Below are 22,824 nucleotides of genomic sequence, written 5' to 3' on the forward strand. Positions count from 1 at the left end.
ATATACTGCAATGTGAAAGCAAAGTTATGGTTCTCAGTGCATCAAAGGTTATAGATGGGTGGTTAAAAAAGGATGCTGGGTAGAATATTCTAGACCTCTCTAGAATATTTTAGATCCTGGTAGCCAGTGGTTATAACCTTAATGCTTATGGTCTATACTAGGGACCTTGCAAACTTTTACTTTACTTCGTGAATCACCAAGTAACATAATTTTGTCTGTGTGTGTGTGTGTGTGTGTGTGTGTGTGTGTGTGTGTGTGTGTGGTCTCTGTTGTAACCACTAATTTCACTTTCCTTAAAGCACAATTCTTTGCCCATAGGAGGTAGTAGTCGTCTTGAATCAGCAAGGCTGGGGAGCGTTCTTTCTGCCTGCCCTTGTGTTTATTAGCACTTTGTTGCCTATGTTTGTTTTGCTAGGTTGACCTTTAGTTAGGTTCCGACTCTAAAGTAATTGACTAGAGAGCAGGCTCTGGGCTGCTAAGCAGTGTAAATAGTAAAGCTTTTAGTGGCTAATGTGAGATGTCCTTTATGCTGCTGATGATTTCTCCGAGAGGAGAAAGAACAGGTGTGACCCTGGGGTTGTGCTCAGTTTAGAGTTGACAAGGATGTCAAGGAATTTATGATCTTGCAATTCATGAAATTTTCAGTAAATTGGCAACCAATGATACCTACCAAAGGGGGGGGGGTTACTTGGAAAAATGGGTTATGTTCGAAAGCAGTGATCTGTTTGTACAGAATAAATTAAGATGTACAGTGTGGCCTCCATTCAAATAAGTATGAAGGATCAAAGGAAGATAGTTTTCTGTCTTTGTCAACTTTGAATGGATTTTAAGCGATTTCTTTTCTAAAGCAAAATCTCTTACTTAATTACTGGTAAGTTTGCATGGGTAAAAATGTATTTTTAACATTTTTTATTGTGAAGTATGAAGTCTGTAAAACATCTATAAACAGTTAAATAAATAAGTGATAATAAATAATAAATAGTTAAGAACTGAACGCCTGTTTAATCACTACCCAAAATAGGACATTGTCAGCACCACAGAAACTCGTGTGTGATGCCCTTTCTGGATAAGCTCTATCCTGACTTTTGTGATAATCATTTATTTGCTTTACTTTCTAGTTTTACCACTTTTGTGCTGGGCATATTGTACAATGTACATATCCCTAAGGTGTTTTTTAATTAATTTTGTTGTTCTTATTCATCTAATTCTGCTAGAAAGGGTAGGTAGTCTGGGAGACAAGATACTATTATTATTATTATTTCTCCACCCCAATCTAGTTTTGTCATTTAGAGTCTCTGGGCTTCTTTTTCTTATATGTGGAAATAAACGATGAGAGTTTTGATTAGGTTAGTGTTTTCAAATTTTTTTAAAGTTAAAATGAAGTTGTTTATGAAACACATACAAAAAATAAATTAGTATTTATTTTGTAAGTTCAGATTTATAAAATTTACTTATTATAAAATCAAGAAATGAGAACACATTAGCACATTGGCAGTATTCGGTATGTTAAAATTCATAATCTGGAGGTTCCCTATTTTGAATGTAATCTTATTTTAAAGGTGTATAAAAATGGAATGTGAAGTAGCCAGTGAGCACATGAAAAGATACTCAGCATCCTTAATTATTAAGGAAATGCACATCAAAACCACAGTGAGATACTACTTCATACCCACTAGGATGACTGGAATAAAAAAGACACATGTTGGCAAGGATGGGAAGAAACTGGCACCCTTGTACACACTGGTGACAATGTAAGGTGATGAAGCTGCTTTGGAAACAGCCTGGCAGTTCCTAAAAGGTTAAACATAGACTTAACATATGACCTGGCAATTCCACTCCCAGTTATATACCCAAGGGAAATGAAAACCTGTATCCACACACAAACTTGTACATAGATGTTCAGAGCAGCATTATTCATAATAGCCAAAAAGTAGAAGCAGCCCAAGTATTCATCAATTAGTGGATGGATAAACAAAATGTGGTATATCCACACAATGGAGTATTATTTGGTTGTAAAAAGGAATGAAGTACTGATCCATGCTACAATGTGGATGAACCTTGAAAACACAGTACTCAGTGAAAGAAGCCAGACACACAAGACCCCGTATTGTATGATTTCATTTATATGAAATGTCTAGAATAGGCACATCTGTTGAGAGAGAAAAAGTAGATTGTGGCTGCCAGGGGCTGAGGGTGATGGGAAGATTGAAGGGTGGCAGCTAAGAGGTACAGTATTTATTTTGGGGGTGGGAAAAATATTCCGAAATGGGAGAAAGGTGATGGTTGCACAACTCTGTGAATGTGCTAAAAGCCAGTCACTTGTACACTTTAAATGTGAATTGTATGGCATATGCCTGTTGCCTGATGACCTTCTCTGTCGCACGTATCACTAGCTGTTGTGTTTTCAAAATATTTCTATTTATATTCACTTTTTATAAATGAGAGCAAAAGGCACTAACAGTTTCAAATAATTTCACAAATACTATCATACTTCGGTTGTAAGGAAGGAGGCCTTGACAAATGGACTTGCTGGCTGGCAGGGGTTGCTTGGTGATATGATAGCTCAAAATGTATGTACAGAGATTAGCTCAAAATGTATGTACAGGGATGCACATGAGTTCAGACTCGGGGAGAAGAAGGTGACATTTGTGTTTTGTTAGGTTTGTTTGAAAGCTGGACATAAAAACGTTGATGACTGCTTGAGTACAACATATTAGTTGAATGTGTATGTTTCTTTAATAAGAGTTTAATTTTGAAATTTACTAGAAAAAGAAAGCAGAACCAAATGTTCATGGAAGCCTGAAGCACTATTGTAGAATGTAATTTGTAAACACTAGATTAGATCATGTTTTTCATCTTTCATCTTTTATTAGTTTAAAGCTACACACGAGTATGTATTTCTTTACCTCCATCCAGAAGACTTGATGGATTGATTTTTGTGCCAACTAAGTAGAGTAGCCATTTGTGCTTGATTATTTGCATGGGACAGTCTAAATTTATCTTTAGAGGTATTGCATAGCGCAGACTTTTAAAATAAGCATGTGCAAATTTATTATTAAGCCAATTATCACAGATTAGGTTGTGATTAATTTTTCTCCACAGTGCTCTGTGAACCTGAATTTCCTCTCAAAAAATGTACAACACTGATGTTCCATCTGAGGGTGTCTGAAACACCCCACCGCAGAATCCAGTCACACACAGGTTTAATTATATTCTTCTTGAGGAGACAGAGGAGGCTGCTAGAGATGGTCTTGTTCGAATTTCTTATTTCCAAATAAACAGTTTGAAATTAGGCCCTCGTAGTTGGAATTTCTTGGTGAAGTCTGTAGGATGATTTTATGGATTTGGATTTAAGGTATATATATATATATTATACTTCATATATTTAATTTAAATAGAAAGGCTCTGGAAACCCATAGAATTTCTGAGTCTAGGCCGTATTTGTTCCTATGGAAGTGGGTTAATTATTATCAGGTGGCTCTGGACCGTTAGAGCCGAGCTGGCTCACTTTGGCGCATAGAAGATCATCTCTGGATTATCTGCATAAAATCATTTTTAATACCAGGACTTCACCTTTCCCAGCCTCTCAGTGTCCCCTGGATATGCAGAGCTAGGCTGAGTCTGTCTCTTCTTTATTAGCAGCTGCATGTTGAGTGCCTCTGCTACGTTCCACTCCCTTGTAGAGATAGATTGCAAGTTTTAAATATCCTCCCGTTGATGGACGTTTAGATTGTTGCCTTTTAAAAAACTTCCTCTTACAAAACAGTTCTGCAGTGCACACAGTCTTGTTCATGTCTCCTTGTGCACAGAGTGGGAACATCTTCCAGACAACGCTTAGGAATGGCTGAGTAATAAACTTGCACATATTTTATTTCTTCTTATTGTCTGACGGTACCTTCTAGAATTTCTAGTACCGTGGTGAATGAAACAGTGTTCCTGAGTACCCTTATCTTATTTTTGACTTTAAAGGGTGGCAGTTTCTGATGTTTCACCATTAATTAAGATGTTTGTTGTTGGTTTTGGTAGAATTTTTTGGTCAGGTAAAGGAAATTCTCTTATTCCTTGTTTGGTAAGAATTTTTTAAAACTATGAATGGTGCTTGAATCTTGTCAAATGCTTTTTTAGCCAATTTTTTTTGTTTTAATCCAGTCCTCCGAGATGTTTAAAATGGAGGCATCCTCCCGAGTCCCTACCGCCTCATAGTTATGGGATAGCCTGGTGGCCTTCCAGTGACTTTATATCTTGGGGAGGAGTCATGTAACTTTCGGTTAACCACAGTCTCCCCGAGCACTTGTGGGATTTGGCCATCAGATCCCTCCTTAAAGGAGGCCGATCGGATATATTCTTACCTAAGAAGCTCCTCACTGGAGACACCTTTTGACTGCCCCGCCCCCGGCATCACACTCACTGATCCTCTGAGTCTTGTCCTTCGTCTCTGGGCATGCAGGATGACTCCAGCACCCTACAGGGGAGGTGTGCACACCTGAGGGCTCCGAGCTCCCTGCTCTCTTCTGTTTCTTACACTCCTGTGTAGTCAGACAGTTATTCTGGCACTTGTATGAAACCCAAGTGTTGGACACTTATTCATGGACACAAAGTGGAATGCTGTATTTTTTGCACTGTTTCATGTCTCAGTGTCCTATTTGCTCCAAAAGAAAGCACACAAGGCGAAACAATGAATTAAGAAAATGGCCTCATACTTCAGGTATCTCAGGTGAATTTAAATAGTGTTTCTGGGAGTGAACCCAGGGAACGAACCGATGTGGTAGGATAAGAGAAATACTCAGTAACCTGGGGTATACCACAGAGGCATGGAGGAAAGGGGACCTTATCAACCACACTGGTTAGGGTCCCTGCTGCCCTGTGATGAAGGTGGGTCAGCTGGGAGAAGCATGCTGATCTTTGGAGTAAAGAGGTTCTCCACGCTGGGGTCTTTAATCTCACCTGCTCTGTTGTTACAGAGTCCAGGCTTGTACTGCTTGCCACACGACAGGCCAGTAAATCGAGAGATGAGGGGTTGGGGTAAGGAACAGCTACTTGATTCAGAAAGCCGGTGGACAGAGAAGGTGGGGCACTCGTGCCAAAGAACCATCTTGCCTGAGTTAGAATTCAAGCCTCTTTCATAGTAAAAGGGGAGGGAGTAAAGTCAAACTAATTTCCTGGTTCTGATAAGCCTCTGGAGGGGAGGTGTTAATTTCTTCCTCCCTGCAGTCATTCCCAGGTGGGCCTGGTCAGGATGTTTCCTGTGAGCTAAACAAAGGTATTTCAGCTTTACGCTCATTACCTGGGAGGCAGGGTTCCCAGAGACAGGCCATTATGTATAATTTAAGCTTATAGGCAATATCCCTTTAGTGATTAACTTGTAATAGACTACAAAGGCTCTTCCCTAATATACAACTGAGCTCAAGGTCAGACACACAGAACAGGCTCTGATCCCCAGAGCTCCCTACTGACAGTTTATTTTATTTTATGCTCTCCCTGTTTCACTGGAAGCTGTGAATGGGGAGAGGATGTCTCAGGCATTCCGCCTCTCAGTTATCTGCCACACAGATGAGGATCAGTGGTACCTTTGATTTCTGTCTGCCTCTCCCTCTCACCGACTCCCTGCAGGTGAAGACACCTGCCAGCTCCAAGTAGATGGAGACTGTCTTCTGGATTCTTTCTTCCTTGAAGAGGGAAGGTTCTGTAGCTCCTTGGTGTGCTTAAATTGAACATTCATGGTCTGTCTGTGGTGAGTAACTCCTAGTTCTGTGACAAGACATTTGTAAATTTGCTGAGGCACAAAAGTACCCACATTTCCCTATCATTTTGTTGTTTTGATTTGATGGTTCAGAAATGGAAATCATTATGTAAAACATAAATCAACTCATTCCTTTCAGGGTTTCCAGTGGCTTCTCATTGCATTTAGGATAAAACCCAAGCTCCGTCACACGAGTTACCATAACCTGCCTGTGTCTGTGATCTCATTCGGCTGTGCCTTGGCTCACTACCTTTCTCTAAAGCTTCCCCGTCCTCAGCTTTGGGGGGCTTTTGCTTCCCAGTGTGGACGCCTGCAGCTCTTCTTTGGAAGAGATTCCTTTAGCTACCATAGCTGCTTTGCCTACACAGCCAGTGCCTGCAAGTTTAGGTCCCTGTCTGCTGCCCACAACCCCGGTAACCTGTCCAGTATGTGGGCGTGAAAGACAGCGCCCTTCTGAGGCACAACTTACTCTCCAGAGTTCCCCTGTGGAATCAGGGACGTTGACTGCCATGCCCCTTTGCTTGGCTTCCTCCACCCCACCCCCCATCCCTGTTTTGTTATCCACCACCTTACCTGCTTCCTGGGAGCATTTCCTTACTAATCCTCTTGCGCGACGACTTCTCCTCCTAGGATCTGCTCCAGATTGGGTCTGTGCTCCAATCCGACCTAAGACCCAATTTCAATAGCCCCTTTCCAACCACTCTCGGGGGAATAGAATGAACTCAAATCTTCTTTCAACGCAGAAACCCTCCGCACGAAGGGAATAGAGAAAACAGTTCTGTTATTGAATAAGCATGAAACCAGGATGTGATGAGCTTCACAGGCAATCTGCTAAGAGATTGCAAAGACAAAGAAATCTCACCCTGGGCTTCCCTGGTGGCGCAGTGGTTGAGAATCTGCCTGCTAATGCAGGGGACACGGGTTCGAGCCCTGGTCTGGGAAGATCCCACATGCCACGGAGCAGCTGGGCCCGTGAGCCACAATTGCTGAGCCTGCGCGTCTGGAGCCTGTGCCCCGCGACGGGAGGGGCCGCGATAGAGAAAGGCCCGCGCACCGCGATGAAGAGCGGTCCCCGCACCGCGATGAAGAGTGGCCCCCGCTTGCCGCAACTGGAGAAAGCCCTCGCACGAACCGAAGACCCAACACAGCCAAAAATAAATAAATAAATAAATAAATAAATAAGAAAAAAAAAAAAAAAAAAGAAATCTCACCCTTTTGTGTAGCCAAGTAGACGCAGCCCATTGCAGACGTGTGCTCAAGGCAGACAGTGACGCGTCCTCAGGTAAGAAGATTTGAGGGTACCGTTTATTACACGTAGTTCCTCCTAAGTTCACCTGGTTGTTGGGGGTGACCATCACTGTTAGTTAATTGGTTCATACACAGGAAAAATGAACTTTTTTCTGTCTTTATGATAGGAGATAGTTTTGCAACTAGGAGCCCGGTGCACCCCAGCTCTTACCCTCCACAGAAACTGGGAGATGTTTCCATTACAAAGAGGTGGTTCTTAGGTCCTTGAGAAAGACACTCCTGGGTCTTGAAGCTGGCAGAAGCCTTAGTTAGCTTTAAAATTATTTACATATGTTTCGAAAGAGGCAAGAGAGAACCTACAATTTCAAATTTTCCAAAGTAAATACTCGAAGAAAAGGGAAAGAGGACATCACTTCCCTTATTTTTAACAGTGAGAATTAAACTTCTTATTCTTTTTTTTTTTTTTAAACATCTTTATTGAAGTATAATTGCTTCACAGTGGTGTGTTAGTTTCTGCTTTATAACAAAGTGAATCAGCTACAGATATACACACACGTTCCCATATCTCCTCCCTCCCGCATCTCCCTCCCTCCCACCCTCCCCATCCCACCCCCCCAGGCGGTCACAAAGCACCGTGCTCATCTCCCTGTGCTATGCGGCTGCTTCCCACTAGCTATCTGTTTTACATTTGGTAGTGTATATATGTCCATGCCACTCTCTCACCCTGTCACATCTCACCCCTCCCCCTCCCCATATCCTCAAGTCCATTCTTTAGTAGGTCTGTGTCTTTATTCCCGTCTTGCCACTAGATTCTTCATGACCTTTTTTTTTTTTCCTTAGATTCCATAAAACTTCTTATTCTTAATTTTTATGTTCCCTTAAACCACAGTTCAGTCCTAGCTGCCCAAGAGATGCCATCTTATCCCTTCATAGCTTTTTTTTTTTTTTTTTTTTTTTTTAAATTTATTTATTTTTTGGCTGGGTTGGGTCTTCATTGCTGTGTACGGGCTTTCTCTAGTTGCGGCGAGCAGGTGCTACTCTTCATTGCGGTGCGCGGGCTTCTCATTGCGGTGGCTTCTCTTGTTGCGGAGCACGGGCTCTAGGCACGTGGACTGCAGTAGTTGTGGCTCGCGGGCTCAGTAGTTGTGGCTCGCGGGCTCAGTAGTTGTGGCTCGCGGGCTCAGTAGTTGTGGCTCGCGGGCTCTAGAGCGCAGGCTCAGTAGCTGTGGCGCACGGGCTCAGTTGCCCCGTGGCATGTGGGATCTTCCCGGACCAGGGCTCGAACCCGTGTCCCCTGCATTGGCAGGCGGATTCTTAACCACTGCGCCACCAGGGAAGCCCCCTTCATAGCTTTTTGAATGTAATATTTGATACATACACAGTAATGTATGTAACACATACCTAAGTTATAAAGTCTAGTAATAAAGTAAATACTTGTGAACCTAGAGCCCAGCTTGATAACTAAACCTTGGGTTTCCTCTGTTAAACCCCCTGACTCCGTCCCAGAGGAATTTTCCCTCTCACCTGAATTTTCTATTTATTACTTCCTTGCATGTACCACATATGCATGTTTTCTTAATGAATAGTTCTAAACTAAACCAATAGTTTAGCTCTGCTTAGTTTTGGACTTTAAAAAAAAAAAAGGTGCACTCTAGTCCTTTGGGACTAGCCTTTTCCAATTAGCATTAATTTTCTTTTTTTAAAAAAATTTACATTTATTTTTTTTTTGAATTTTTATTGAAGTATAGTTCATTTACAATGTTGTGTTAGTTTCAGGTATACAGCAAAGTGAATCAGTTATATGTATATATGTATCTGTTTGTGTGTATATATATATATTCATTATCTTTCAGATTCTTTTTCCATATAGGTTATTACAGAATATTGCATTCCCTGTGCTATACAGTAGGTCCTTGTTAGTTATCTATTTTATATATAGTAGTGTGTATATGTCAATCCCAATCTCCTATTTTATCACTTGCCCTCACATTTCCCCTTTGGTAACCATAAATTTGATTTCAAGATCTGTGAATCTGTTTCTGTTTTGTAAATAAGTTCATTTGTATCCTTTTTTTTAATTAGAGTGTTACATTTCTAAGACTAGCTTATTGTTGCCTGCAGCTGTACACATTGATTTTTGCCAGTAGCTAATACTCTGTTACGTGTACCTAGAAGCACGTATTTATCTATGCTCTTGCCTGTGGATATCCCACCTTGTGATAATCTATGAATATTCTGGTTCTGTCTCCTGGCGCCAAATGCAGGCATCTCTCTGGTGTGTACTAGGAGTGGAATTGCTGGGCACCATGTTTTGAGATTTTCCTTATAGCACTTAAGGGTCTGACAATACCTTGTTCCTGTGTTTGTTGCCTTGCTAATTGTCGGCCTCCTCCCCTCCTGCACCAGTGTGAGCTCTGCAAGCTCCGGCCCTTGGCTCCACCCCCTCTGTGTACACACTGGGTCTAGACCTGCTCCACATGTGAACATCAGTGACCCAGATCTTGATGACTGGTTTTTCTAAAGAGACCAGAGAACACCAGCTTTCCATTCTAGGGAAGGGGGGGAGGGGAAGAAGAACACTAGGAACTGATGGTTGCTCGGCTGAAAATAGAAGTTTTAAGGGAGAAATTCTGTGCCTCGGCTGTAATTTTAAATGTAGAGGGTTTGACTGTTAAGATCTGTTATTAAAGTGGAAGGGGTTTTCTCTTCCAGCTGCCACTGTGTTTGGGTAAAAAAGATCCTGTTTAAGGCTTTGACGTCTCAGTGAACAGGGCATGTCAGCATGGATAAGAACGTGAGAGTGAAATTTGCCCAGATCAGTATGCTGATAATAGATATCAAAGATTAGCATCCATTTGGATAACAAATTTGATATGTGGTGCTGTCTTTGGTCCAATGAAAATGCAATCAATTGTTGAATTTTTCTGAAAAAGCCATCTTTTTAGAAGGAGTGGAAAAGTATGTCAGGTGACAGGGTTTGGAAATTTTAGGGAGATGTCCAAGGATGATTTAAACTCTGACTTCATGGATTCCACTGTTCTTTTTTTTTTTTTTTTTTTTTTTTTTTTTTTTAAAGTTTTACTTGATTTTATTTATTTATTTATTTATTTTTGGCTGTGTTGGGTCTTCGGTTCGTGCGAGGGCTTTCTCCAGTTGCGGCAAGCGGGGGCCACTCTTCATCGCGGTGCGGGGACCGCTCTTCATCGCGGTGCGCGGGCCTCTCTCTATCGCGGCCCCTCCCGTCGCGGGGCACAGGCTCCAGACGCGCAGGCTCAGCAATTGTGGCTCACGGGCCCAGCTGCTCCGTGGCATGTGGGATCTTCCCAGACCAGGGCTCGAACCCGTGTCCCCTGCATTAGCAGGCAGACTCTCAACCACTGCGCCACCAGGGAAGCCCGATTCCACTGTTCTTAATCTCATGTGTTGATTTGGTGTGTGGTATGTAGGCTATCAGTAATCTGTCTAAAGAACACACCGATATTGACTGGAAAGGGGTGCTGCTGAATTTAGTGTGTGATTTGTGTCCTCAAGAAGGTTGTTCAGTTGACCTGGAGAGGAATGCGTGGGAAAGTTCCAAGAATCACTGACATGGTTCTCCTGGGAACCCACTTCAAATATGTAGATAACGTAGCATTTGGCATTCCTGGAGCGAACAATTCCCACTGTTTATAAGATACGTTTCTTCTTACAGCAGTTTGCTGTATCGCCAGCTGTTTTCCTTGACTAGCTCAGTTGAGACAGTTTAAATCCTTTTAAAATGCATTTTTTACCCATTTCTGTCCACCAGTAAAAACACTTCTGAGCCCCACTGGAGTTGGGCTTGTTTGAATTATCCCTGTGCTAATTTTTTCTTTCACTTGGAGAATATGTTAATCTATTTCCGGAATGCATCTTAAGTAGTACCTTCATCTATTCCAGTAGTTTAATTTCTGAGTTTTAAACGACAGATATGTGATCTTGTTAAATCTTTGAAAAAAGAGACCATAGTTTGGAGACATACCTTCTTTTGGAGTTTTTTTCCCTCTTCAAATCTAGAATAATCACCCATATACAATTTGTTTAGCATCAAACCTAATACCTTTTAAAATCTAAATTTGCCCTTCATTTTTATACCAGCTTTAAATGGGGGGCTGTAAATGCCCTTTGTTCTAAGGTGGGGATGATTAATGCCTAAACAAAACTCTTAGTAAGAAGTCTTTGGGGTCAACCAGATAACTTGAAAATACACATTTGCAGTTCCAGGAAACGCTATTTACGTAAAAATATTATGTGCCAGAAAAGATCAAGGATGCCACACTGAATTATATATTTACATAAGGGGCCTGAGAAATCTTTCTTTTTGACTGAGAGATAAAAAGGCTTCTAGAGCATTTTAAATTTAGGGTAATAATTGAACAAACAAGTGAGCACCTTGTTGATCTTGCTAATTTTGATAAATTTCTCTGTTCCTGTTACTTTAAGCGGAAAGGGGTCTGCAGCTATTCTGGTAACATTAACAATAACCAACGAAATACATCATTAATTACCAGGGCATGGGGGCAGGGGTGGGACAGACACACAATTCATCTGTTGTTTACGGTGTTCTTTCATCCATCTTTTCACTTAAATTTTGGCTCCTCATGAATCCATCTTCCTCTGCTCAAACGATGACCATCTTACACCTTCAACAACTTGGATTTGGCTGGGGGCAGTCATGCAATTTTAAGATTTCATTGGGGAATCACATTCTTACATTTCAGTGTGAGTGACTTTTCCCTAAGAGGTTGTTGCCTCTCACATGATACATAGTGTAAAATAAGCTCCTCGATTAGAGGAGCTACTTTTTAATTACTTGGACATTGTTCTCAAGGCATATCTGGCATATAGTCCTTGTGTCCTGAATATTTGAACGTTTGGAATCCTGGAACCCTGTGGCTATCAGAGAATCAGTTTTAACTGAGTAGAGCAAAGACATGTAGGTAGCTCTTGCAAAGGCTTCTTCTGTTAGGATAATAACCAAGCAAGTGATGCTGGCCAATGTTAACGAGGTTTTCTTAAAAACACTTCTACTCCTCACCTTGGCTTGACCTTGGCCTTCGGATGGCACCTCTATCTGGCTTTATTCAGGACAGACTTAATTATAGTGAGCAAGCCCTGTGGTCGGGTCATCTGAAAATTTGATGTAACAGGACGGTTCTCTTCTGAACTATGCTCTACCGTGTGTTGGGTCACGCGTAGATTATAGTGGAGATGACGTGGGTGTGTACGTGTGATTTGCCTGAAGTGTCTAGAGTCTGATAATAATCGGGCAGTGGGATAAGTAGATAGTTAATAAAAAAAAATTGCTTCTTCTTTCTAATTTCCCTTTTTTTGGGAGATTGGTTTTCATCGAAATATGTTTACGTGGATGACTGGTATGCTTATTGCAAATGGGAGTTTATTGGAAAATGGATGGTCCATTTCTATCATGGAAGAGTGGAAAGAATATGGGTTTTGAAGCCAACTGGGCTTGTGTTTGAAACCTGGTTCTGGCTGTGTGATCTTGGACAAGTCATTCCGAACCTCCATTTCCTCATACAAACATGGTCATTATACCTAGTTTGTAGGATTGTTACAAAGCTGGAAATGATGAATATAAAGAACCCAGTACACAGTAAGTATTAAATGATAGAAGTTATTTTTATTGTTACTGGAATTGCCTTACTTTTTAAGATCTAGATAAGGTTGTCTTGGACTGCCGTTTTTCAGAATTTGGAGGAATCCAGTACCCTACCCAAAATGTTATAAATTCTTCGAGTTCTTCCATGTTTGTGTACAGTTCTGGCTCCAAGCTTTAGCTTCTTCTGGATTGGCTTTTCCTTTAGAGTGAGCAAATCAAGTAGGAAGCATTGTTCAAAGCGTTGATGGGGTGGTCAGAGGGTCAAACCTACTGGGAGGTAGAACCTCAAAAATTAAGACAATAATTGATATCAGATGTGATAGAGGATACATTTTTAGATCTGGATAGTTTGTTTGAAACATGCCAGTTACATTATTTTCTATGCCTGTCTGTGTTCTTGAAATACTTGAAAATTAAAAGCAAATTTTAAAGGAGCTAGAATAGGGGATGTGAGAAGTACTTGATACAGATAGTTTATGAGGATATTTTGGTGAGATTTAGCAGTTCGGTCCCCCAAACATACTTGCCAATGAAGTACCATAAACAAAATAATAATGATTCACTTAAGATTAACCCTAGGCAGCTTTCTGACTGTGAGGGGAAGAGTACAAGACAGTAGCAGAATAATATTGTTAGATCTCATTACAAGGGAGATGAGGGACTGTTTATTCTCCTGTGAAATGGAATGAAGGTTTTCCCCACCTCTGTTGTAGACCACCATCATATATCGAATTGGTTTAACTTTTTTTTTTTTTTTGATTTTCTAAAATGGTTTTAATATGGCATAAAACTTTTGATTCTCAGAGCCATATGCCCCCATATCTGCCAAAATGTATTTTGAAAGGAAACGTACAAAGGGGATGTAAAACAGGCACAAAAGTTGACAAAATATCCAAATGAACATTCCTCATGACAGATCCACTTGAGATCTAGAAAGCACTTGAATACTCTATCCTTCTTCAAATGATCAAGGGAAAGAGCAAGTCCTGTATTTACAAAACTGATGAAAATCACACTGTAATAATCAGTGACTGCAGAACAACCGCACAGATCTGTGATTCCAACTTTTCCCACCATGATTCTCCATCAAGGTAAAAAAAGATTCTTTCATACAAATCCCAGAAGGACGCAGAGGTGGCAGCACAACTGCCAAAGATGGTACAATGACTTACTACTGAAGCTGATGACGGGACACAAGGGGAAGGAGGGGCAGAGTCCTCGAGAAAAGAACCCTATTGAACGCAGGCGGCGACGGCTCTAGTCCGTGGTTGACCTCCGGTACCAAAACCGCGCCCTGAAGTCGTCGCTGCAGGTCATGAAGCCGGGGTTGGTGGGTGAGTGCACGATACAGCGCACGATGTTGTTGTGGCCCAGTGAAAGCAGGTTCCGGCGCTCGGCCGTCCTCGAGTCCCAGCAGCAGAGGCTGATGGTCCTCTCGTCGGGCAGCAGCACGTAGTCCTACGTGTGGTTGAAGACAGCCTGCGTCCGGTGCACCTGCCGTCCACTCAAGCCAGCGCCTGTGTATCTGACCAGGGTTCGTCCTGTTGATATTTCCCAAAGTTTAGCTACAGAGTCTTTTCCACTTGACAGAATGTATTTTGAATTTTTGGAAAAAATGGCAGAACAAACTTCAGCACCGTCGTGTGCTTTCTCAAAAGTTGTGATGCATCGATTTGAAACACCATCCCACAATTTGATGCAGCCGTCCTTGCTGCCAGTCACATACATATTGGCACTAGGATTGTAATTAACGGAACATATGGCATCAGTGTGTTGATCTTGAGGATTGCAAGAGACAAAGCACTGAAATGTGTTGATATCATAAAGTCGAAGAGTAGGATGCTGAGTTCCAACAAGTATAAAGTCTCCAGAAGGATGAAAAGAGATGGAGCGTAACATTTCGGCCTCCTCTATTGGCATGGCACTTTTGGCCAACATTCTTTCTGTGTCAAGTATTTTTATGGAAGCGTCAGCAGATCCAGTAGCTATTAACTGCCCATCTCTACTATAGGTAGCTACACGACATGGTCCTTTATGGGATGTGACGTAGCATGTTTCATACTCTGAAGCCTCTGGGGACATAGTCTGGACATCTGCATCAAACTCCAGGTCAATTCCTGTGCCAGGGGCAACTGTATCTGACCGACCAATTGCATACTGAACTGCAGTATCATCGTTTTCCATTCCTAGTTTGATGAGGTGCAGGAGGAAGATAATTTCCCTGCCAGCGGCTCGTCCCGCTCTCTCGGTCTCCTGCTCTCTCCTAGAAAAATGGAGACGCGAATCCTGCCCGATCGATTGCTCCGGGCGCACCTTCACTCTGGTTTAACTTTTATTTTGGCTTCTGCAGGAGCTTAATTGGAAATCAAGCTACTTTATAGCTGGCCTTTGGTTATCATATTACCTTGTTTTCATGTGAAAGGAAGCCTGGGCTACCTCAATGGTATCTTGAAATGGTGCCCTTCAGGGAATTTTTAGGTGAGGAAGCCAGACACCGATATTTCCAGTACAAGAGATATTTGCCATTTTGATTCACACGTTGGCCTATTTTCCACCCAAGAAGGCTCATTCGTGGGACTTTGTGTTACGTAAAAATTTTGAAGGCTTGGTTTACAACAAGAACTACTACTGTTATTCTACTACCACATTCAGAAGTAACATCTACTGAGAACTTGCGAATGCTGGGTGTGGCTGGCCCCTCAAATTAGCAATGCTTTTGATGGAGCGAGGTCATAGGCTGGAAGGTTCTTGGAAAGTCAGCTTCTGCAAGGGGCTGGGACCAAGCCTTTCATTTTTGTATCCTCAGTACTTACCACAATATCAGCATGTGGAAAGCCTCTGAGTATAGGTAAGGCAGGTACTTTTCTTGGATTAACAGTTGGAAAGTTTTTTTGTTCTTTTTTTTAAACAGCATAGTTTACACAACCATCTCCTTTATTCTATGAAAGAAAAACATTACCGGTAGAAAATGGAAATATTGAACCTATGATACATTTTACATATTTTCAATAATAGATTTGGGCAATTTAAGAATGCAGGGATGAAACTCTTGAGTCTTTCAACCGGAGGATTCTGGAAATCCTCCTGGATTTCATGTCTGAAGGAATTAATACAAAATCCCATAGATCTTGGCTTCAAAGTCTTTAATTTTGCTTTTGATTGTCAGGGGTTTACTTAACTCCATATGCTGCTGGAAGAAGAGAATTCTAATTTGCTAACATGAGGGGCAAGGGTTTAGCTCAGTGGTTTTAGTATTACTTGATCACCTCTCTTCTTTTAGAGCTGAGGGTCATGGTTTTGAAGGTGAGATTTAAAGAAATAAACAGGAATCACAGGAGAAAAATAGACTGGGTTGGTTAATTTTCATCTTGATTTTTATTTCTGATTAATTTTAGATCTAGGAATAATGTGCTGTCAGAAAAAATAGTTTTCACGGCTATTGAATTTTGCATTGGGATTGTACTCTGCCTGATTTTTAATTTTAAGCTTAGTATCAAGACATTAGTATTCAGATGCAATGCTGCAGTTGCCAGAACTGTCCAGAGACCAAAGCGTGCTTCTTCTGAAAGACATTATTACTTACTTAAAAACTGGGCATATGACTGCTCCAATAATGGATATGACAGAGTGGAATAATTATCCTGAAAGAGACAGCCACCCAGACTTTGGTGTTTTGACTCTAATGAAAATGACTTTCAGTAATGCATAAGACACCTCTCAAAATCCGCTCTTGGATTATTTCTACATGTTATTTAGAAGTAATAAATTAAATGGTTTTACTGTTATAACCAAGCTTTAAGCAGGGTAACGATAGGATTGTAGAGTTCAGTTAGAAAGACCTAAATTCTAATTTCATTACTTATAGTCTCTCTGTCTTTCCTCATAAACCGCTGCTTTTCTCATCTGCTAAGTAAAGATATATCAATAAATACTTTAAAAAAATTTCAAGATGTGTGATATTTTGTGCAACGTGTGTGATCACTATTATTATGGCTGTTGTTATTTTTGCGTGTAATAATGAGAATGACAGGGTGACTGGTGATGGAGCAGGGCAGTGCCATTATAATCGATGCCCTTTAGGAAGTGGAAGTGGGCAGGGGAGGAGGCAAAGGTTTGTAAGAAATAGGACATGACATGGCCATTGGTCCAGCAGATATTTACTAAGGACCTTTATAATGGTCATTGTGGTAGGTGCTGGATCACGTTTGCATTTCCAAAAGGTGATTTAGGGTGAATGTAGAGAGACTGGAAACAGGATGAACAATTAAGATGCTCTTGTAGGAGATGAAGGTCTGGACAAAGAGTAGACAGATGTGAGAGACTATTTGGAGCAAGAGTGGACAGAAGTTGGATGGTGAAGAATTGGATTGAAGAAATGTTGGGGGAGGGGAAAATGAATTACGAATGAGATAAAGGTTTCTAGCGTTGGTAGTTGGGTAAATGATGACTTCGTAAGTGGAGACAGGACATATAAAGAGGAAAGGAACAAGTTGGTAGGGGATAGGAAAAGGGGCAGTGTTTTTCCTAGGAATTCTTGAATTGGAAACTACATTGTTCTGTGTGTTTTTGTTTTTTATTTTTAAATAGCTGTGGGCCTTTATTGCCCATCCTTATTCTAGTAGTTCAAATTAGGTGATAATATGTACGTGAAGTAATTCCAGTGTGCCGATGCAATACATTTGAATAATGAATTAATGTTGAGTCAGCTGGCATGGAACAGTTATAGATGGTATGAGGGGGATGTGTATGCAGAACCTTTTTTTTTTTTTTTTTTTGGTGGTGGTCGTTCTGGAAGGTTGTAAACCACAACCTAATAAATATCTTTTAGTTTTTCCAATAAGTTTGCAGACAACCTGCAAAACCATTTTTTAGGCTATGGGTAGAAAATGAACATCATAAATTTAGATGATGCTTCTATGAGTTGTTACATATTTTTCATTTAATCAGCCCAAGGCTATGTTTGTACTGGAAATAAAGAAGTAGTCTTCTACTATAGAAATACTGTTTCACCACTGGGCAAAGAGTGTTTTTCTGAAAAAACAGATTAAAATAATGATGTCTTTAAAATTTTCTTGTTTGGTACTTATTGCTTTCAAAAATTTCCATTCTGCAGGACAGTAGATTTAATGCGCAGATGACTTTGGGGAGATAAACATCATTTAAAAAGAGGAGGAGTAGGAATAAAAACTGCAGCCTGAGAGAGGGTCTTTAGGCTGCCTTGCTGCTCCAAGAGAACATTGCTAACCTCCAGTTATAGCCCTGAAGGGAAGCAGCCACAGGAATTGCAGATTGTGAATTCTGCAGTTTTGTATGCAAATAAGATTCTGACCTTCTCCTCAATTTAGCTTTGTATTTCTGAACCCTCCTAGCTGGTTTGTTGCTTCATTGTTACTTTACAGTGATACAAATAAGAGAGCTCACCCTGTGCTAAGTGAGTGATTCATTGCTTTTCTGAAGATCCATGAGCAAAGTGTTGCTGGTGGGGCAGCCTGAGATCTACTGAGACCTGCAGTGATTCGATGATGAAGTTATCCAGCTATTCCAGGATGGATGACGTTATCCCCTGTGTGAGGTTGAAGATCTGTGGGCTAAGGAAAGTTAGTTGCAGCTTATTTTCCCTTTTTTTCCCTAGAGAAAAATAGGTAAGTTTCATTTTTGCAGAAGTTTTTAGAGTGTTTAATATGCACAGCATGAATCTACAACTGGGAAATATAGTGTATGACTTTCTGTGAAGTTATTTGACTTTTTATTCTTTTTTTGGATTTAGGATTTTATTTTAATTTTTTTGTTGAGGTATAATTGACATACATTATATTAGTTTCAGGTGTACAATATACATTATATAGTTTCAGGTGTCCAACATATGTAATTCAGTATTTATATATATTGCAAAATAATCACTACAAGTCTTGGTAGCATCCATCACCGCACATAGTTACAGGATTTTTTCCCCTATGCTGAGAACTTTTAAGAAATCTACTCTCTCAGCAACTTTCAGTTAGCAATACAGTGTTATTAACTATACTCACCATGCTGTACATTATAGCCTCCTGCCTCTGTTCTCTGTGTCTATGAGCTTATTTTTATTAAAAAAATTTTTTTATTAAACTTTTTTTAGATTCTACATTTATTTTCAGTTTTTGATTGGCCAGTGAAACACTCCAAAACTGCTTACCCAGTTTTCTGAAAACAATATAGAGTTCAGATGAAAGAATTTAGTAATGACCTGTGTGGATTTGGACCTTCTTTCTCTGTCAAGAGGTTTTATAGACTTCAGTGTACATAATGCACACGGTTTAAAGTATGTTATGCTTGTATACGTTTTTCCATACTTTCTTCCTGTTGGTTTTAAGAATGAACTTGGAGTTTTTCAACATTTTTGTAAGTCCCTTAATAGTAAGCTACCATTCTTGGCAGTCATAAAGATGAAGAATGCTCTGTTACTGAGAAGGAAAGAATACTTCATCACTGTTCAGACTTTTCTACTGCTTTTACGAAGTCTCAGGTGTCCTGGCGGGTTGGGGAGGCAGTTGCATTTCAAGTCTCAGGGTCTTTACATCTTTTGGGATTTACTTTGGCGACACTTGTCTCATTCTCTCAAATTAAGTTCCCCGAATAAAACAGGGGAAGTGAAAGAAATGAACACGTTAAAGAAACTAACAACCATTATTAGACGGTGGTATATTAAACTACAAAAAGGGACATTTGGTTTGATTTCAGAATTTTGTTTAAGGGAAAGAGTAAATGGCTTGATCTGAAACTGAAGGTAGATATTTCTAGTTTTGTATTGGAAGAAAGTTTATTAAATTTTTACTTATAATGTAAATGTTCACCTAAATGTTCCTGTAGTTCATTTCTAAATGCTTTGGTGATATATGCATGGCCAACTATTTAATGATCTTTCATGCAGTTATAGATCTGATTGGGATGAATGCAAATGGTTGGTACTGGGGCTACTCCTTCCCCCTGAGAAGAGATGTTGAATTCTGAGCCTCCAGAAGTTATAAAAGTTTACCATCACTGCAGCCTTGAGGAAAGTAACAGAGGCATAAAGTTGTCTTCTCCTTGGCCGATCTCCTTGTCTCCTTGACATTTAACCAGCCATTTGCTTCTATGATGCTCCTCTTGTCTCTGAGGGCCCGTGAGTAATTTTCATAGGCCTGAGGATGCAGTATCTCTTTCAAACTGGACCTTTACCCTGCTGCTCACGTCTGTCATTTCTGGCTCACTCTTGGCCTGCAGGGGTCTGGTTAGACATTTAGGCCTTTCTGTGTTGGAAAGACCTGCCCTTGGGTTCTGTGTTCCCACAGCATCCTGTGTATCCCCTGCCATAGCCCTGATACCATGTCACACAGTTCTTAAAAGGTATTCTTTGGGACCCCACACTGATAGTGGTATTTTCCACAAAACCTATGGTCAGAAAGTTCTGGAATGGATAGTGGTGATGGTTGTACATTGTGAATGTACTTAAGGCCACTGAATTGTCCACTGACAAATGGTTAAAACGGTAAATTTTATGCTAAGTATATTTTAACTACAATAAAAAAACGAAAAAGAAGTCTGGGAAATACTCATATTCACCTCCTGGAGATTTTACATTAAAGAATCTGAGAAGTCTTAAAGACCTGTTTGACTTTATTGACTCAGAGTTCCCCATGCTGAGGCTTTAAAAAAAAAAAGCACAATTTCCTATTAATGTTCAGCTAATTAATATTCTCTGGGATGTTCAATTGCAATTGCCTACTTACTTCCACACTAAATGGTGATCTTGAAGGCATGGAAAGGACCCCTCTGTAGTCCTAGAATAGAGGTCAGACTAAGTCTTCAGTAAATATGCGTTGAGTGAAATACTTAAATCAATATATAATATAGTGATATAAGCATATAATATAATACTTAAATCAGTATAATAACATGGATAGCACAATGGAGTATTGTGAGAGGGACGTGGAGCCCTAGAGACCACAAAGGCTGACCTTTGATTTCTTCATGTATGAAATGGAAATAGAAGACACCCTGTGAGAATGAAAAGGGTTAATGCTTTTAAAGTATCTGTCATAGAAGGTCACAAATACATAAATGATAGTTCCTTTCTCTTCCCCTAAAAAACTCAATTATCGTAAAATATTTATAAATGAAGTGATTTGGGTGTTTAGGATGAGATTACTTCCAGCCGTGGGGATCAGGGAAGGATTTGAAGTCATGTGAGTTAAAAGATTGACAGGATTTGGACATGTGGGGATAAAAGAAAGGATATGAACGAGAGAGAAAGAGATGCATAAACATCTGGAGTTGAGAGAGTATTGTATACATACTCTTAAGAAAAATATCATGTTCACTTCTACAGTTTATCCTTTCCACATACTCCTTTTCTCTGACTTTGGAGGAGGAAATTGGCTCTGATTTTTTTCTCTGTAGACCTCTGTCTACTAGGATCGGACAATTTTGCCTTATTTTCCCCTCCCGTTTTCTTATCCTCCTATAAATACCTCGACTTTAGCTTTCTCACTTTCAGCTTGTAGCGTTTTGATATGCTGTATCTTTTGTCCAAAACATTCTTATCCTCTTTTTTTTTTTTCTTAACATTTTTATTGGAGTATAATTGCTTTACAGTGGTGTGTTAGTTTCTGCTTTATAACAAAGTGAATCAGTTATACATATACATATAACCTCATATCTCTTCCCTCTTGCATCTCCCTCCCTCCCACCCTCCCTATCCCACCCTTCTAGCTGGTCACAAAGCACCGAGCTGATCTCCCTGTGCTATGCAACTGCTTCCCACTAGCTGTTTATTTTACATTTGGTAGTATATATATATCCACATATACACTACCACTCTCTCACTTTGTCCCAGCTTACCCTTCCCCCTCCCTGTGTCCTCAAGTCCATTCTCTAGTAGGTCTGCGTCTTTATTCCCGTCTTGCCCCTAGGTTCTTCATGACCTTTTTTTTTTTCAGATTCCATATATATGTGTTAGCATACGGTATTTGTTTTTCTCTTTCTGACTTACTTCACTCTGTATGACAGACTCTAGGTCCATCCACCTCACTACAAATAACTCAATTTCATTTCTTTTTATGGCTAAGTAATATTCCATTGTATATATGTTCCACATCTTCTTTATCCATTCATCTGTTGATGGACACATAGGTTGCTTCCATGTCCTGGCTATTGTAAATAGAGCTGCAATGAATATTTTGGTACATGACTCTTTTGAATTATGGTTTTCTCAGGGTATATGCCCAGTAGTGGGATTGCCAGGTCGCATGGTAGTTCTGTTTTTAGTTTTTTAAGGAACCTCCATACTGTTCTCCATAGTGGCTGTATCAATTTACATTCCCACCAACAGTGTATGAGGGTTCCCTTTTCTCCACACCCTCTCCAGCATTTATTGCTTGTAAATTTTTTGATGATGGCCATTCTGACTGGTGTGAGGTGATACCTCATTGTAGTTTTGATTTGCATTTCTCTAATGATTAATGATGTTGAGCATTCTTTCATGTGTTTGTTGGCAATCTGTATATCTTCTTTGGAGAAATGTCTATTTAGGTCTTCTGCCCATTTTTGGATTGGGTTGTTTGTGTTTTTGATATTGAGCTGCATGAGGTGCTTGTAAATTTTGGAGATTAATCCTTTGTCAGTTGCTTCATTTGCAAATATTTTCTTCCATTCTGAGGGTTGTCTTTTCGTCTTGTTTATGGTTTCCTTTGCTGTGCAAAAGCATTGAAGTTTCATTAGGTTTATTTGTTTATTTTTGTTTTTATTTCCATTTCTCTAGGAGGTGGGTCAAAAAGGATCTTGCTGTGATTTATGTCATAGAGTGTTCTGCCTATATTTTCCTCTAAGAGTTTGATAGTGCCTTACATTTAGGTCTTTAATCCATTTTGAGTTTATTTTTGTGTATGGTGTTAGGGAGTGTTCTAATTTCATTCTTTTACATGTAGCTGTCCACTTTTCCCAGCACCACTTATTGAAGAGGCTGTCTTTTCTCCACTGTATATTCTTGCCTCCTTTATCAAAGATAAGGTGACCGTATGTGTGTGGGTTTATCTCTGGGCTTTCTATCCTGTTCCATTGATTTATATTTCTGTTTTTGTGGCAGTACCATACTGTCTTGATTACTGTAGCTTTGTAGTATAGTTTGAAGTCAGGGAGCCTGATTCCTCCAGCTCCGTTGTTCTTTCTCAAGATTGCTTTG

At 40.2% G+C, this 22,824-nt stretch overlaps 1 protein-coding gene across 1 annotated transcript; it reads right to left on the reverse strand.

Annotated features, from left to right (window-relative positions):
• Window positions 1-13,883: 13,883 nt before the first annotated feature.
• On the reverse strand, window positions 13,884-19,958 carry LOC103021110 (cleavage stimulation factor subunit 1-like). The gene is given in 3 exon segments (XM_057530610.1): window positions 13,884-14,889; window positions 18,802-18,809; window positions 19,824-19,958. Coding segments are annotated over 3 exon segments (1,149 nt in total).
• Window positions 19,959-22,824: the final 2,866 nt, after the last annotated feature.

The sequence above is a fragment of the Balaenoptera acutorostrata genome, chromosome 16, assembly GCF_949987535.1.
Source record: "Balaenoptera acutorostrata chromosome 16, mBalAcu1.1, whole genome shotgun sequence".
In the NCBI taxonomy this organism is placed as follows: Eukaryota; Metazoa; Chordata; class Mammalia; order Artiodactyla; family Balaenopteridae; genus Balaenoptera; species Balaenoptera acutorostrata.